At 54.1% G+C, this 17,065-nt stretch overlaps 1 protein-coding gene across 1 annotated transcript in view; it reads right to left on the reverse strand.

The window, feature by feature from the left end:
• Window positions 1–313: 313 nt before the first annotated feature.
• Window positions 314–17,065, reverse strand: part of FAIM2 (Fas apoptotic inhibitory molecule 2) — a 32,555-nt gene continuing 15,803 nt past the window's right edge. The window contains exons 11-12 of the mRNA XM_006729236.3: window positions 16,234–16,287; window positions 314–3,941 (exon numbers count right to left, since the gene is read on the reverse strand). Of these exons, the coding sequence (XP_006729299.1) occupies window positions 3,792–3,941; window positions 16,234–16,287 (204 nt within the window). The 3' untranslated portion in view covers window positions 314–3,791. The remainder of the gene's footprint in view (window positions 3,942–16,233; window positions 16,288–17,065) is intronic.

Genomic DNA, 17,065 nt, shown 5'->3' on the forward strand with positions numbered 1-17,065 from the left:
GAGCACGGGGGGGAGGGGCAGAGGGAGATTGAGAAGCAGACTCCCCGCTGAGCAGGGAGCCCGACTCCAGGCTGGATCCCAGGACCCTGGGATCAAGACCTGAGCCGAAGGTAGCCGCTTAACCATCTGAGCCACCCAGGCACCCCCAGTGTTTCTTTTTCCCCATCAAGATAAGTGTGGAGATTTAATTCACACTTAGCTATGCTGGGAGAAACAGCTCTGGTGTGAACCTTTCACATCGAATCTGAGTTAAACCTCACACGGACTCCCCAGCCATCTGAGGTGACAAGCAAAAGGCAGGCGAAGGAAAGGGTTCAGGTGTCATAATTTTATTCTTATCTCCTGTCAGTCACGGACCGGGAAGGCGAGGCCAGGGAAGGGAACAGGTGCGGACCCTGGGCAGTTTGGAGGAGCTGAGGCCAGAAGGGCTGTGAGTGGCGGTAGGTCTCTGCCCTCAGTCACTTGGGAGAAAGCTCTGGGGCCCGGGCGGCGCAGGGTAGATTCCAGCAGACAGAGATGTGACAACGACTGGACTAAGGGGAACCATCGGAGGCTGATGAGGAGGGAGGTCTTGGGAGGTCTGAGAAGGGTCACGAATGAAAGCCAGATCCTGCCTGAAACCTCAGGCCATACAGCCCGCCTGCTTCCCGCCTGCAGAACCAGGCCCTGCTTTTCCTCCGGCAGCCACTGCGGGGCAGTAAAGTGCTTGCGTGAAATCAGCCCACAGGGAGCTCTGCTCCGTCCTGGCCTTGTCCCAGGAGGGTCGGGGAGGGAGAGGCAGGGCCTTTTTGAAATCGGGGTATTCTGGTGAATTCTGGTGTCTGATTCCCAGTCAGAATCCTGGTTGGTTGGTTCCTGACTCCCCCGGGAGGAAGAATCAAGATTCCTGGGGCTTCCTCAGGTGACAAAGGAGCCACACACGCGCCTGGGAATTGGGGCAGGAGTCTGGGGAATTCCATGTGCCCTGGGGACCCCAGCTGCAATCCCAGCAGAGGATCTCTTGATCTGTCTTCCTCTTGGCAAGAAACCTCCGGCCTCCCATCCCAGATGGTCAGATTCCTGGCTGCCTTGAGCTCTATAAAATCCAACCTACCCCTTCCTGGGCCCAGCCCCACCCCTGCCAAACATGTGAGGGGCCAGCAGGTTCTCTTCCTCCTCTACAGACTGTGGCACTTCCTCAGTTTGGGATTCTCAGTTTCTCCTAATCCTGCATTCCTGTTCCTCCGCCCTTCCTCCTTCGCACGCCCCAGCCAGGTGTTCCTGGGGCTCCTCCTGGCCTCGGTGCAGGTGGAAGGCACGGCCCCCAGCCCTGGCTCTGTTGCCGGCTCGGCATGTCCCGGATCCCTCACAGGACCCAGAGCAGGAGGCTCTGTGGCATATTCTTGCTGCTTTGAGAATGCCCAAGTGGCCCTGTCAGGTTTGTTGCTGAGCGCTTACCTCCTCCCTGCAAGCTTTCGGAGCTCAGCCTTGGATTTAAGCTTCTCAATCCTATTTCTGCATCAACTGTCCTAGGAAGAAGAGGACTTGGACAAGAGGATTCTGGGAAGCATGGCCAAGGCCCGGGCTGAGTGAGCCCTTTGGAACTGGGGCCAGAGATTAGGAGAGGAAGTGAAGGGGCCTTGGAGGAAAGGTGGCAACCAGACCAGGAAGTCAGTGGAAACAAGGGTTCTGGCGCCTCTCCCTCCACTGTGCAGACCGAGGTCTTCCATCTCGCTCAATACCATGACCCTGCGGCAGTGAGACTGGGAATCAGACACCAGAATCCTGCTCCCCAGCTTGTGTCTAAAAGGTGGAAATGACAGAGTACAAAATTTGGGGGTGGTAGTTGGGGGCAGGGGGGAGGCCAGGGGTGGCACAGAGGACAACAAATCTCCAAAGACATCAGGAGATGTCTGGCCTGACCACCTGGTCTCATTCTAGCCCCAACCTAGTAGGTTAGCTGTATGCCCTTGGTCTTGTTCCCGATCCTCTCCATCACCTCAGCTTTTCCCTCTGCGATTGGCATGTGCAGACTACTCCCTTTATAGGATTGCTTTAATGGATTAATTGGGACCAGCACACAGTAGGCATCCAGCCATGCTCCCAGTTGCCTTTGTCTCATACACAAACACCACCATCTGTTTTTGCTTCCCTCTTTCCTCAAGTGCCCAAGGTGGAACAAAACTTCAAAGGCTTCTGCAATATTTCTTGAAAGCTGAAAACAGGAAGGGTGGTCTGAAGGAAGAGTCAAAACAGATTGATAACGTACCTAGTCACTCTCTCCAAGAGCAAAAGAGCCCCCAGCATAGGGGAGAGAGGTGAGCCCAGAAGGGAGAGGCCAAGGGAAGGTCCAGGTATCTGAACCTCCCTGACCCCACCCGGTAACTTTCCACTGGCCCAGAGCCAGCTTTGAGGCGCCGGCTACACACTTCCCCCAGGTGTGGCCCCCTCGTCCCCTCCCCAGCAGGGCCTGCAGGGGACTGGCTGGCTGACGCACACCCTGCCCAAGTCTCAGCTCTCAGCTGCCTGGAGGCTGATAAGGAGACCAGACCTCATCACATGGGACCAGCTGGAGGGACGGGCTCTGGCTGAACAGCTTCCAAACTGGAGAGATAAGGAGATAAGGAATGGAGGGGGCTTAGGATTCCAGGCTGAGTGGCCAGAGAAGCCAGGGGGAGGGACATGGGCACTGCCAACTGAGGCCTCAGGAGGCCTGGCTTGGGGATCAGCCGGCACATGGCAGCAGGGGATGGGGGAGAGTTTAGGAAAGAAGTGCAGAAAGGACTCAGGGCAGGGCAGGATTGCCTCCCCGTGGGGCTGGTTCAGCAGCCAGTATAACCATCCCTCTCTCAGAGCATCCAATCCTCTAGGGCCCAAGCACTCCACTCAGCCTCAGGCCTAGGGTGGGGGTCAACCCAGGGGCTCCAGAGAAGAGGGTGAGAGAAGGTCAGTCCTGCCAACCTCAAACGCCCCCCAGGGAGATGCAGGTCTGAGTGAATTGGTGCCACTACAGAGCCCACGCCTCCCAGAGGGCTGCCTGCTCCCCCTTCCCTTACAACCCCTGGACAGGTCCCCACTTAGAAGCAGAGCCCCCTGTCCCCACCTCCTACCCCAGCAGTGCTCTGTCATGACCCAGGAGGGTAAACCAAGGCAAGTGCAGATGGCTTCCTGTCCCTCTCCCACGGGCCCCAGGGCTCAAGTGCCTAGAACAAGCTGCTGGTCTCAAAGCTGCGAGGATGGGCAGCCTGGGACAACCATTCGGTCCACCCACATCCCCCACCTGCAAAGCAGCCTCACCTCCTCGCCCAGCTTCCTACCACCCCCTTATAAGTGTCAATGCCTGATCTGCAAGGAAAGAACAGAGGGGTGGATTGGACAGAGGACAGTGTGCCCCAAGGTCACATAGCTGTGGCAGCCTTAGGAGGAACCTCAGTGGGGTGCAGGCTTCAGCTAGGCTTCCTGGGGTCTCTTTCCCACATCTGAAATCCTGCTGGTCCTCAAACCCAGGGGAGCCTCTGGCCTTGACTGTCCACTTTGGGAGATTAAGTGGGGGAAAGGGGCAGCACAGAGGGGGAGGGTGTGACCTCGGTTCCACAGGGCCCCTAATGCTTGGGTACGAGCTGCAGAGGGTGAGGATGAGCATCGGGCTGAGGGGAGGCCAAAGGATGGGCTGGCAGCTAGTTTTATATCTGGGCTTGCAGGAATACAGGGAGGGTCAGAGGACCAGCAAGGGGACATTCTTGGAAGGAAGGAAGGAAGGAAGAAGGAAGGAAGGAAGGAAGGAAGGAAGGAAGGAAGGAAGGAAGGGCTCCTCATTCCCGGTTGGTGCCAAAAAGCTGCAGGAAGAAGGTGAAGATGTAGATGATGTCTAGGTAAATGTTGAGGGCTCCAAAAATATACTCCTCAGGGCTCAGTGAGTGGCGTCGGTTACCCATCAGCAACTGGGTGTCAAATGCCAGGAACTGAGAGAAGGGGGAAGAGAGAGAAGTCAGAAGGTCCAGCACTGTGTCACCAACCGAGGGGGCTCAGTGTCCCCATCCAGCCTCTCCCCTCCCCGATTTTGTTACCATCATCTGCTGCTTGGCTGCTCAGTGACCCTCCTGGAATGGCCCAGAATCTGGAACTTTCTCAACACCTCCCGTCCCTAATTAACACCTATTTCCCCAAGCATCTACTATGTGCCAAGCACAGGGAAATAGTCAAGAAAGACAGACAAGATCAGGCCTTAGAGTCTAGAGTGGAAGTAATCGTTAATATGAGGGAAACCAAAGAGAAATGGGAAGTGTCCCAGGAGGGTGGCTAATAATAAGGATCTTGACCTATGTGAGTGTGGCAGGGAGCTAGGGAAGGCTTCCTGGAGGAAGGGACCTTCAAGCTGAGGCCTAGTCTTCTCGCCATTGCCTCAGGGCCCTGCCCTTAGAAGATGAACAAATGCTTCATTTAACAGTGAGCAGAGAATAGGCACTTACTCTGTGTTCTGTGGACATTAGCCCACTTAGTCCTAATAACATCCCTTGAGTAGGGATTATTCCTAGAGGAAACCATGGCCCAGAGATGTTAAGCTCTTGCCTGAGGTCACAGAGCTGGGAAGTGGCAAAGCTAGGATTTGAACCTGAGCAGTCTGGCTCCACAGGGCCCCACGCTTAGGCATTCTGTTCTGCTGTCTGTGAGCAGCACCAGTGGTTAATGTGTCTCCTGCCAGGCAACACTCTCTTTCCAGGGCACCTTCTTGGCCTAACAGACTATGAACAGTGATTCCCTTAGAGAGAGCTCCTCTCTGCCCCCCTCCTGCCCCCTCACCAGGCCTTCCTACTGTCTACACCAACTTAGCTATTCCCTGGGGTCCAAGCACAGGAAGCAGAACCCCCTAGAAATAGCATATGACACTTCACAGGTACAGTGTAGTTTTCTGGGAGAAAAGAAGCCCAAAAGTTCCACCAGTATCTCAGAGGTTATGAACCACTGGCCCACATGGGTTTGGAATTCTTTAGATCCATTCACATTCTTGTTAACTGGGCTGTGCCCAGCTCTTCCGTCACTTGTGTGTGGAAGACCTATGTACCTTGAATCCTCTGGAACATTCATCATGCAATAAATATGTATGAGGCAAGAGTTGGTGTGAGCAACTTACTGGCAGAGACACCACCATGCCGTGCCTGCCTTCTGGGGCTCACCGCTTCGTGGGGTGATTACAATAAAACTCAGTAAATGCCATAATTAGGGCTGATTGAGCAGGAGGAAGGTGGCCCAGGAGAGATGACATTTTACCTGGGGCTGGAAGGACGAGTTGGAGTTTGCTAGACTGAGAAGGCCTGGGGAGGTGTGGGCCATGGTGGGGAAAGTGAGGAATGCAGCATGGCAGGAGCAGGGGGCAAGGGGACAGAGGGAGAGGGACTAGAGCCCAGGGGCCGGAGGCTCTGATAGGGAGCATCTCCAGCATATGGGACATCAAGGCATGACACCCTGGAAGGTGGGGGCGTGGGGGTGATTATGAGCACGGGCTTGAAAGTCAGCCCGAACTGAATCCAGCCTCAGCTCCACTCCTCACTAGCTCCGGGACCCTGGGCAAGGCAGTCTCCCTGAGCCTGAGTCCACATCTAGAAAAGGGAGACGAGTGTGCTTGCCTCCTGAGGTTGCGAGAATGAGGATGCGCACAGAGTGCCTGGCCTGGTGCCTGACACGTGGCAAGAACTTAATGAATGCAGGCTGTTAATGTGGGCTTGTAGTTATTATCTGCAGAAGGAAAGGTGCCCCCTTGAGAACATGTCATAGGCTGCTGCTGAGACCCAGGGGTCTCCGGCGGCCCACCAAGGAGGCAGAAATGTTTCTAGGGGATGCTGTGTAGCCTTAACAGAAGGAATGGGGAGAGCCACAGCGGGGGCTGAGGGGGGCCTTGTGCAGCGCAGGTCAGGCTCCCTGAGCTCAGCAGCGTTGAGGGGAGGGTGCATGAGGACACAGGACTGGAGTCAGAACATTTGCATTTGAGCATTGTTTCCATCCCTCCGTAGCCATCACCCGCCTGACCTTAGTGTCCTCGTCTACAAAATGGGACAGTGATAATGACCACACCACGGCGTGGTGTTGAGGGTAAACGAGCATTATTATTCTCTCACTTCTTCTGCTCTGCTCCTTCTGATTTGGATTTGGATTCCCACGGAAGTGTTCCCCTCTCCAGAGAGAACGAGCAAGGAGAGGGACCTCCATGCTGCCAGCAGAAGTTAATAAATTGCTGATCTGGCTTATCAATCAGTGGCTTGCTTCGTTGATTTCTCAGAGCCCGGTCACCCCTGGGTGAGCTAATGAAATTGAATCTCTCAACCTAGAAGGCTTGGACCTGACCAGGTTCTGGGGGTGGCTCCTCCAAGGAGCACCCACCCAGGAGGCCTCCCAGAGCAGCCAGCAGGCTTTGCTCTTGCAGAAAAGAGGAATGAAATGATTTCTGCCCCTGCCTTTGACCTGTGGCCATGGATGCTTATCAACGTGGTGCTACCTGGGATAGCGTGGCCCAGATTTCAACTGCACTGCCTGGTACCACCCAGCACTGCAGCCTCACACCTGCGAGTCAGCTGACGGCTTTCCGCTCATTTAGTCCCAACAGTATTGATCGAGCACCTACTAGGTTCCAGGGAGCTTGCCTTCAGACAGCCGGCGGTCTAATGAAAGCAAATTATCAGAGATTCCATTATGAGCATGCACTTACTGCAGGGGAAAGGAACCTGATAACCTTGGGCGATGGTGAGCTTTGTTAACTAACGTCTCGGTTTGAGAGCAGCTATGTTGGTCATAGTTAACATCTTGGCAGCTAAGATCTTAGTTGCGAGCTAATAGCTGGGTTGACCGCTGACGCCTGAAAGGTCACAGGTGCTTGAGCTGGCAGCCACCTGAGCACGGGATGAGATGCTGCAGGAGGAGCACGCGGGAGGAGGGGCACGGCTCAGGGCCAAGAGGCAGAGGGGGACTAGGAGGCTACTAACTTACCTCTGAGGCGCCCTTTCACCCACTAATCCTTGATCTCAGCTCACTTCATAGGAGGTGGGTATTACTATCACTGTTTTACATACGAGGAAAGGCGTCTCGAGCCAGTGAGGGGCTTGCTGACGGTCACTTCCCTGGCGCTGGATCCAGACCATCTGTCTCCCATTTTGATAGAGAAGCAGGCCGGGGTGGCTGGTGGGGACGGGGCGGGGGGGGGGGGCGGTCATTCACAGAGGACAGAGGAGCCAAAGGCCAACTTGCCTCGTCCACCCTCTTCGCCAGGCTGGGCCCGGTCAGGGCCCCCTGGCCACACTCCTGGCCTGAGGCTGCTGTGTCCAGGACCTCGGCTTATGTCTGCTGTCCTCCCAGAGGTGAGGCTGAGAAACACTGGGGAGCTGTGCCAGGCAGAGGCCCGCTCAGAGCCAGCAACAAACAGGCACTGAATACAAAAAGCTGGGGTTACCATGTGTTGAATCAGCATAAAAAAATCACACGGGGACCGTGTCCATCCTACAGAAATATCAGTGTTGAGTGTGCCAAGCAGCGCACGCCCAGGGCCACGTGCAGCAGTGCCGGTTCTGACAGTGAAGGGCTGGAAGCCCCAAACGCGCAACCAGGGTGGGTTAAATAAACCGTGGGCAGCACCTACCGAGGCAGAAACATCCCTGAAATAGGCCGTCACGAGAAAAGAACAGGCTGCAGAAAAATCTACATCATAAAGTCCCCTTTCTGTAACAACAACAACAAAATACCTGCACAAGACTATGTCATAGAGGCCCACATAGCATATACCTGTAAAATGAATATAGAAAGGTCTGGAAGGAGAGACAACTGACCACCGCACTTACCGCTGAGGAAGGTAGCGAAGGGCATGCAAGTGACATTTGCTTTATCTATATTAACTGAAATATATGAATGAATGTAATCATATATTATTTAATTGGAAATTTTGAAAAGAAGGATTAAAGTAACACACAAAAAAAGAGCTGGTGAACCTTTTCATTGGATCCTCACACAAGCTTCTAGGACAGGTGTTCCGTCATCATGTCCATCATGAAGCTGAGGAGTCTGGGGCACACAGAGTGTAAGTGACTTGCTCACTTCACATAGCCAAGAGGACAGACCCCAAATCCCGTTCTCCTTCCACCATGTGACACTGCTTTGGGGCATATGTGTGTGTGTGTGTGTGTGTGTGTGGAAGGCTGGAGGTGGGGGGAAGAGAAGCACAAACAGAGCACAAGGCCAAGAGCGCTGTAGGCTTCCTGGGGGGCTGTAGGGAGCGCTGGGCCCACCTGGCCTGGGCCTGGGGGATTCTATAGAAAGAGGCTGCCAGCCTTAAGCCCTTGTGTCCTTGGCCGGGATGTGGGACAGGATGAGGGAGTAGGGGAGTGGAGGAGAGGCAGTGAGTGGAGACCTGGGGTCCACTGTTGCCTGGTGCCAACAGAAGATACTCGAGTGTCAAAAGTTTAAATGGCAAAACAGCATCTGCATGCAGCCCTGGGTCCTGGGGAGCACCTCCAGGTGGCCACTGGAGAAACAGGGTCTGGCAGGCACGTGAGCCAGAAAGCCTGCCCCAGGATAAAGGGGAGCAGTACATGAAAGTGTGTGAAAGAGCCCCTGTGTGGTCCTCTGAGGAAGGGCATGAGTGTAATACAGTGCTTAAAAACACGGGCTGGGGAGTCATGCAGACCTGGGTTCCAATCTTGCAACTGACTACTACTAACAGGTGATATTATTGATTAATCATGTGCCAGGCACTTTCTGAGTGCTTTGCATATATTAATTCACTTGCAAGTGACAACAACCTATGAGGTAGGTACTATTATTATCTGCATTTTAGAGATAAGGAAACGGAAGCACAGGGAGGTGATATAATTTTATCAGTCCACACAGCTAGAATGTGGCAGAGAATGGATTTGAACCCCAGGAACTCTGCTCCAAAATTTGGTGCTCTGAGTTACAAGGTTAACATTTACAATAAGGATAAAAGCTATCATGGTAGTTGAGAAAGCACCAAGTTCCAGGTGCTAGGCTGTTTTCATTTTTCCTTTCGTATATTGTCTTATTTAGTTATTACCACGGCTTTGTGGAATAGTTCATAGTAGCCCATTTTGAAGATGAAGCAACTGAGGCACAGAGAAGTCAAGTAACTTGCCCAGGGTCACAGTGGTAAGAGGATGAGCTAGATCTTGAAAATTGTTTGGGTAGAGCGCATGTGGCCACCTAGAGAGCTCCCCGGCCCTTCTGATAGCACCTCTTCCTGGCTCTGCTCTGGATAAGAGAGCAGTGACTCGTGCCTTCCCTGCCCCAGCATGTCAGTTAGATACTCCTTGGCCCTGCGCCCTACAGGAACTCTGAACCGCCCCTCCCCTTCAGTCCCCCATCCCTGGGGGCTGGGAGGGAGACTTCTTGCACTTTCTCCAGGTCAAAATGTCGGTTTGAAGGGCTTGGTTTGAGCAGGGCTTTGTTGCTGAGGATTAGTGCCTCAGAAAGTGAAACTGAGGAGAGTCCCGGGAGGGGGACACCAAGTGCACTTTCCCCCTGAAGGAGCAATCACCCGGCAATCCACCCTCCCACCTGTAGCCCTCAGAGGAAAGCACTCCATTTCTGGAGGGTTCAGATGAGGCCTCAGGGGAGGTGTTAGGGCTGTTTTAGTGGCCGGAGGATGGGTGGCAGAACAGAGAAGGTTCTCATAAGATCTTTCAGGCTCATGTAAAAAACTGAGGCAAAAGAACCTCTAAGCTCTGAATGAAATAAAGATAAGACTAAAATAAAATCATACCCTGCCTTGGGTTTGTGTAGACCTTTTTGCTTTTCAAAGTGTTTCTCTAATTGTGAAGAAGATAAGGCATATATCATGGCCCTGACAAGAAAAGCAGGGAGAGGGGTGGGGTGGTGGCAAACAGGAGTCTCTTTCCAGATGCTGTGGGGCTGGCCCAGGCCAGTCATGGGGACACAGGGGACATAGATTCTCTGTTGCGACTGGCTGGAAGTAACTGCTACAAGCCTGGTCTCAGGTTGAGAAAGCCTCTCTGGGTCCTTCTGCTGTGGAGGGAGTCGGCCGGGAGGCCTCTGTTTTCCCTGTGAAATGGACAGGGAGGTAGAGTTGAAAGAATACTGGGCTGAGAGTCAGGAAAATGGGGCTTTCATCCCGCTTTGGCAGCTAACACTGTGTGCCTGTCTATGTGTGTGAGTGTGTACAAACATGGTGTGTGGTGCATGTGTGGTGTGTGTGGTGTGTGGGGGGGGTTGTGTGGTATGTGGGAGTGTATGTGGGGTGGGGGGCATCTCTCTCGAGGCCTCAGCACAAATAGGTCCATGCCAGCTCTGAGCGCTCAGTCTCCGCCCTCCTTTCTTCCAGGGGCTGAGGACAGATGGCTGTGTGCATCTTTCCCATGGTCAAGGGCCAACATCCAGTATTGGGGGCCTAGCACCTCCACAAACAAAGCATCTTCCTACCTAAGCTTCATTCATCCAAACACCATCGGGCCCTGAAACGTCCAGTTCTGACCAACACATGTTCTTTGTACCACATATTCTTTCTGCCACCCTGTCCCTGATGCTGGGACTTGGCAGTGGCCTCTTAACTGGTCTCTCTGCCTCCGGCCTATCCACACAGCTTCTTGATAATCTTCCTTAAAACACAGAGACTGTGGTGTTTTCTGAGGTCCCCATACTGGCCAGGCTGAGCAGGGGAGAGTTTTGTTCCTACTGGGCTTGTCACCTCATTTCTAAAATCCTATGCCTAATTTCTTCCCTAAGTTTCCTGGCTTGGCTTCTCGATTTAGGCGGCTAGGAGAACTTAGCTTCCCGAAAGAAGGGCCAGCTCTGAGGTAGAGCCATGTGAGCACAGAGGCTCAGCCACAGTGGGAAACCTGCTGGCCTGACCTGCTTTCTCTCTCCCTGCCCCAACCCTTCTGCTTTGTCCCAGCCCCTCCACCTTGCCCCATCATCCCACCCAGCCAAGCCCTCATGCTCCCCTGCCTGATCTTCCATGAGCTTCTACATGAAAGCACCCAAGAAGAGGGAATGAGATGGGTGAGGAAGATGAGGCCGCCCTGAGGTACCTGTGGGCTGACTCACCCACTTCTACTGGCATTTGTGTCTGGTGCCCAGTGCGGGGTATGAGATAGAGGTGAGGCAGAAAATCCAAAGCCTCTTGAGAATGCACCAAGGCTAGACAGGTGAGGCCTAGAAGGGGCCTGTTCCTCAAGGCTGGACCTCGGCTCTAAGAAGCCTGGGCTCCCCACCCCCAAGCTCAGCTTCATCCACCTTGGCGGCTCTGCCCTCCCAGATGACGGAGACTGTCAGGGAGGGGCTGAGGTCTCCAAGAGAGGAGACCATTTGATTCTAGCAGCCCTTCCAAGGCCCTGGCTGGGAGGATTGGGTCGGGGAGGGGGCTCCTCCCTGGGGTCTGGGACCTCCTCTGATGCCTCTCTCCTCTCTCACACATCCTCCTTGCAGCAGCTGGGCAGGGATGCTCTGAGTGGCATCTTGTCGTTCTAGCTGCAATGCTGGGAGGGCCCATCATGGTGCTGAGACTTCTCCACAGCCTGGGGTGGGAGATGCCAGGGTGGGCAGATGAAGAGACTAGGGGACCACAGCTTCCACAGGACAGAACTGACCCAGGAAGCAGGGTCAGATTGAGGTCAAGGACATTCTGAGTTGGGGTTAATGGAAAGGCCCCAAGACAGTTCTTGTGGGGCTGGGCCTCTGATGGCCTCTGTCTACCTGAAACTCAGAGGAGGGAGGAGAATGAATCGAGGGCCCCTCCTCAGCTCTATCCTACCCCAGGGGGCCCAGAGGACCTGTGGCACGTCTCCCCTCCTGGTGACCCAGGCGAACAAGGGGCAAGGAACAGAGCTGGGGTATTCACACCACACCATGCACTCCTGACCTTTGTTTACATAATCGGCAGGAGGAGCAGGACCTTTCAGCGTGTTGTTCTCCTAATGAGACATTAACTGGTCATTAGGCACTGAGGCTTTTCCTCCCTGTGACTCACTATACCACTGAGGCTGTCTTTGTTCTGCTCTGACGAGCACCTCGGCCAGCCCTGACCCCTCGGCTGGCCGGGCCTCTCAGGCCTCCACTCCTTCCACAAATATCAACGGGGTGCTTACTGGGTGCCGGGCACTATTCGAGGCGCTGGGGATGCGGTGAAGAACAAGCCAGACAAAAATCCCTGCCCTCAGGGAACTTAAATTCTGCTGCAGGGAGACAAGCAATCAACAAAGAAATCAGAAAAATATAAGAGTGTGTCAGAGGATGAGAAGTGCTATGGTGAGAAATAAAGCAGGGAAGAGGAGTAGGGAGTTGTGTGTGTGTGTGTGCACACGTGTGGGTGTGCGCGCGTGCACGTGTGGGCGTGTGTGCGTGCACAGTCACACAGGATCGTAAACAAAGTGAAGACTTGAAGGCGGGGGACACAGAGAGCTGTGAGTGGATCCGAGGGGACAGACGGAGGCAGCTGCAGGTGCAGAGGTGCTGGCCCGGGCGTGAGCCTGTCATGGTCAGGGGTGGCAAGAAGGCAGCAGAGTCGGGGAGGGGGCATGGGGGGAGGTGAGGTCAGCAGGGGCCTGGGGAGCGATCTCTGACGGCCAAGTGGAGGAATGATCTGACCTCATTCACCCTTAACAGGATCACTCTAACTGCTTGCATTGAGCATTGACTGTGGGGGCCCCACCAGTGGGAGCAATTCGGGACATGGACCAGGGAGTCCTCACGTAGGTGGAGACAAGTGGTCAGATTCTGGCTAGAAGGTGGAGCCAACAGAATTTGCTGCGGGGCCAGATGTGGGGCGTGAAGAGAATGGAGGAGTGGAGGATGTCAGCAGGGCGTTTGGCCTGAGTGACTGGAAGGAGGAGTTGCCATTGACAGAGATGGGGAAGTTGTGGGAGAAGCAGGGGTTCAGGGAGAAAGCAGGCGCTCGGTTTTGTACATAATAGGTTTGGGGTGCCTCGTAGATTTCCAAATGGGGATACTGAGTAGGCAACTGGAAATTCTAGTCTGGAAGTCTGGGCTGGAGATCAGTTTTAGGGCCATCCGCATTAAAGATGGTATTCAAAGTCTTGAGACAGTCTGAGATCCCGTAGGGAGTGAGGGTAGAGAGAGAAGAGCTGATGGCCCCATGGCACTCAGGGTGAGCATGGAGGCTGAAGGAAAACAGGACAGCTGGTGGCCAAGATGCCCAGGGAAGAAGATGCTTCTGGGTGGAGGAATGAGCAACTATATCAAAGAAGCTGAGTCTGGCAAGGCGAGGGCTGGGAGATGACCTCTGGATTTAGCAACATGGAACCCGTTGCTGACCCTGGTGAGAGCATTAAGAGGGTTCAGAGAATTGGAGAAGGATTGGGAGGAGAGAAAGCAGGAGACAAATTGGAAATACAGGTACCCCCTCTTGTCGAAATTTCAAGTTACACCATTTCATTTTTACAAAAGACCTGCGGTAGTACCTGATTTCACTAACCAAAAGAAATCCAAAGAGGATTTTCACTTTTATAAAAAAGAAGTATCGACCACAGCATCCAGGATTTGCTTTGCAGTGAGCTGTTATTGAGGCAGCATGCACCCTGAGCAACGAGCGGCGCCCCCAAGCTCCTTGCCTCGGAACCACACCCAGCATCTCGGCATCAAGCTGCCGCAGCTTGGAGCCATGTCTGTGAGCTCCTGTGTTTTATCTCTATTTATTTTGTGCCAAACGTCAGCAAGATGTGTCCTAAGGTAGCAGAAAAACCTAAGAGGGGTTATTTTTGGAGTCTGGGACACTCAAAATCTCTTCCATATAAATGAATGGTCATTGCTTGTTCAGTTTACACCGTTCTAGTTTACGAAAGGTTTCATAGGAATGCTCTACTTCCAAGGGGGAAGCCTCTAGTCAGAGTAGATTCCCTTATTAGAGCTTCTTGCTCTAAATGGGGGTGTTAGAAGGGGATGTGGGTCAAGAGTGGGCTGTGTGTGTGTTTCCAGACGGGAGAAATTATAGCCTGTTTCCATGCTGATGGGAATAATCCAGGAGAGAGGGCAATGCTGGTGGGGGTGGGGAGCAGGGAGGTTGTTGCAGAGAGCTCCCCAGCTTCCCCCCAACTCCGAGCTAGTAAGAGTTGTCTTCTTTGAGGGGGACCACAGGGGTGCTGGAAATGACACCAGGCTGGGCACAGGACACCTGGGTCCTGTCCTAAATCTGCCCCTTCCCGGCAATGGGACTCTGTGCCAGCCCGAAACACCCAGGGCTTCAGATGTGGAAAGCAGGTCTTATAACATCAGCCACTTCCTCCCTCCCTGGGTTGTGGTGGAGAGCCAACGAAGTAACAGGTGTGAAAGTGTTTTGTAAAATGTAAAGGGTGGAACAGATGATTGGGATTATTTTTATTATTCTAATATCACAGGGGATTATTCAACAAATTTTAGAGATTACTGTTCATCCAGCCCTATTTGTATGTACAGCCTTCCCGCTACGCTGACATACTAGCTGTGACCTGATCCACATGAAGCCAAGTAACCTCCCCAACCCCCCACTGATGCTCATCTGCCTCCCACTCTGCCCTGCATATTGACCCCTCTTCTTCCATTTGTCCCTGGCAAAAGCTGCCCTCCGAAGCCTCCCAGGCTCGCTCCACCCCACCCCCCCACCCCCCGGTGACCCTGCCTCTTTCTTTCCTCCTGGCCCTATTCCCCATCCGTCCTCTTCACTGAAATTTGTTTTAAGTAGGTACTGCCTGCAGGAGAGAGCTTTGGAGCAGGAGCCAAGAGAAGTTAGTGCAGTGTGGTGACCAACCTTCCCGATTTGCCCAGGATTTAGGGGTTCCCTCAAGAAGTGGGACTTTCAGTGCTCAAACTGGGAAAGTTCCAGGTAAACTGAGATAAATTGGTCAACCTAGTCTTGACCAAGGCCACGGTTAGTTGATATGCCCTTATCTTGCCAGTCATTCAACTTCTTTGTGGTCCAGTTTTCTCATCTATAAAAGGAAGGGTTTGGAGTTTCACTAGATTCCTTTTCAGTCCCCTCCAGCCTCAGGTTTCAAGCCTGAAGGTCATTTCCTCATTCCACAAATATTTCCTGAACGCCACTGTATGCCACACACTGTGCCCCTCCTGTTGACCGTGGCATCCTGGGCACAGAGCACAGCACCTCACACATAGTAGCTGCTCAATAAACACCTGAGGAGATGAATGAATGAATCTACCACACCCTGACCACACCCCTCAAAACATCTGCTCCTAGTTCTGACCCTCCATTTTTTCCAGTCGGTCACCCACAAGCCTGTGGAACCTGTGAATAAGCCTAGAACTCTGGCCAGACTGAGCTGAGCTGAGCATTCCAATGAGGGAGGGCCGGAGGGCCGGGTGGCTGCTCGTGCTGGCAGTGAATGTTGACCTTGGGTGCTCCCTGAGAAGATGTTACCAAGATGAGCTTGCCCACCTCGGGGGTGGGGGTCCTGGAACACCATCGCATTCAGGTGCACGGAGCCCACCTGAGCAAAGGACCTGTGGTGGGCTGCTCCAGGCAGTTGTCTGCCCCTGGCTAACTCCTGTCTCCTGGGCCTCTGCTTCCAACCATCCCATGCCCCTCCCCATGTGGCCTCAGACCCAGAGTGGGGCTCTGGAACCAGACCATCCGGGTTCCCAGTGGGGTTCTCCACCTCCTAGGATGCTGTGTGAACTTGGCCAAGTCATTTGGTCTCAGAGCTTCAGGTTTCTCATCTGAATCTGATAACAATAGATCCTATTTTATAGAGCTTTGGTGAGGACGAAATGCACATGAAGGGTTTGCTGGTGGGGGGAAGTGCTCAATAAATATTAGCTATTACTGTTATCATCGTCATCCTCATTGTCGTCAACGCTCTCAGTCCAGTGAGAACAACCAAGAGCGAGCTTGAACTAAGTGCATCTCTCACACTTGGAATCTCCCTGACTCCAAGAAGCCTTCCCACATTACCCCTAGGACAGCAATGACTTAGTCCCCGTGGCCAGGGCACCCTCAGTCTCCCACCCCCACAAGCAGCACTGCCTCCCCAGGACCCAGGGGTGCCTCTTCTCAGCTCTGGCTAAAGCTCTAATCCTATTGTTACAACCTCCCTCCTTCCCTTCCCTGCAGCTAAGCTGCGTGTTCTGGAGACCAGAGAGAGTTCCCTGAATGTGGCATTGAGCCCTGACCCGCCCCCAGGAGCTTCACAAGGTGTCAGGAAGGAGGACTGTGAGGAAGACAGGGACAGAGGAGGGACCTGGGGAGGTGATCAGAGGCTGAGAAGGCGGGGCCCCCCAGGGAGCCACACTCACCAACGTAAACACGCCCGCTCCCAGCACGGCATACACTGCATGGAGCCAGGGCACCTGCGGAGCAGACATGGAAAGGGTTTAGGGTGGTGGGGGTGAGGGGCAGGGAGGAGGGCTTAGTCCAGAAAGCAGAGGACATAGCACAGATCTCCGTAGTGGATTCCATCTCTCACAGCACCCCCCAACCCTCCCCAGCAGTCCCTAAGAAGCCCCAGAACAGAGAGGGGTCCTTGATTCTCTGTGGGCTCAGGGTGGGTCTGGGGAACCCCAGGATAGCAGTGATCATGGAGGGACTGGCAGGGCCATTCCCAGGTGACTGGTACTTGTTCCCTGCACACACAGCCCCAGACTCAGGCTGGATGAGGGAGACTCATCCTGTGGGACCCCTGTCATCCTCCCAGCCTGAGCCTGGCCTCAGGTTGCGACCTCCCCCTCCGCCCAGTGCGAACTCATCCCTGTCCTGTGTGGGGTCTGTCTGTTCCTCTGTAGGGGAACTCCCGAGCTTTGTCTGAAGGGGTAAGGGGCTCAAGGATGTGTGTCGGGGGGAGAGTCCTCTGGAGTCCCTACCAGGTGTGCATGATGGGACTGCTTGCAGAGACTGGAACAGCGCCCCTGCCCAACCTTGGCTCCCCCTAGGTCTCAGGGGCACCCAGGTGTGGAAACTCTGCAAGTTTCAAGTCATGCCCCCCTCCATAGGGCCTTCCCCCAGAAGAGTCCTGGAAACACAAGCATCCCATTAGCCTGCCCTGAGTCAATAAAGGGTTCTTTGAAGCTCTGAGGCCCCTTCCTGTAACCGTGCCCCCATCCTAGATACACAGAGGGCCCCCAGACCAGC

This window comes from Leptonychotes weddellii, chromosome 5, assembly GCF_054177405.1.
Source record: "Leptonychotes weddellii isolate Sample4059 chromosome 5, ASM5417740v2, whole genome shotgun sequence".
NCBI lineage: Eukaryota > Metazoa > Chordata > Mammalia > Carnivora > Phocidae > Leptonychotes > Leptonychotes weddellii.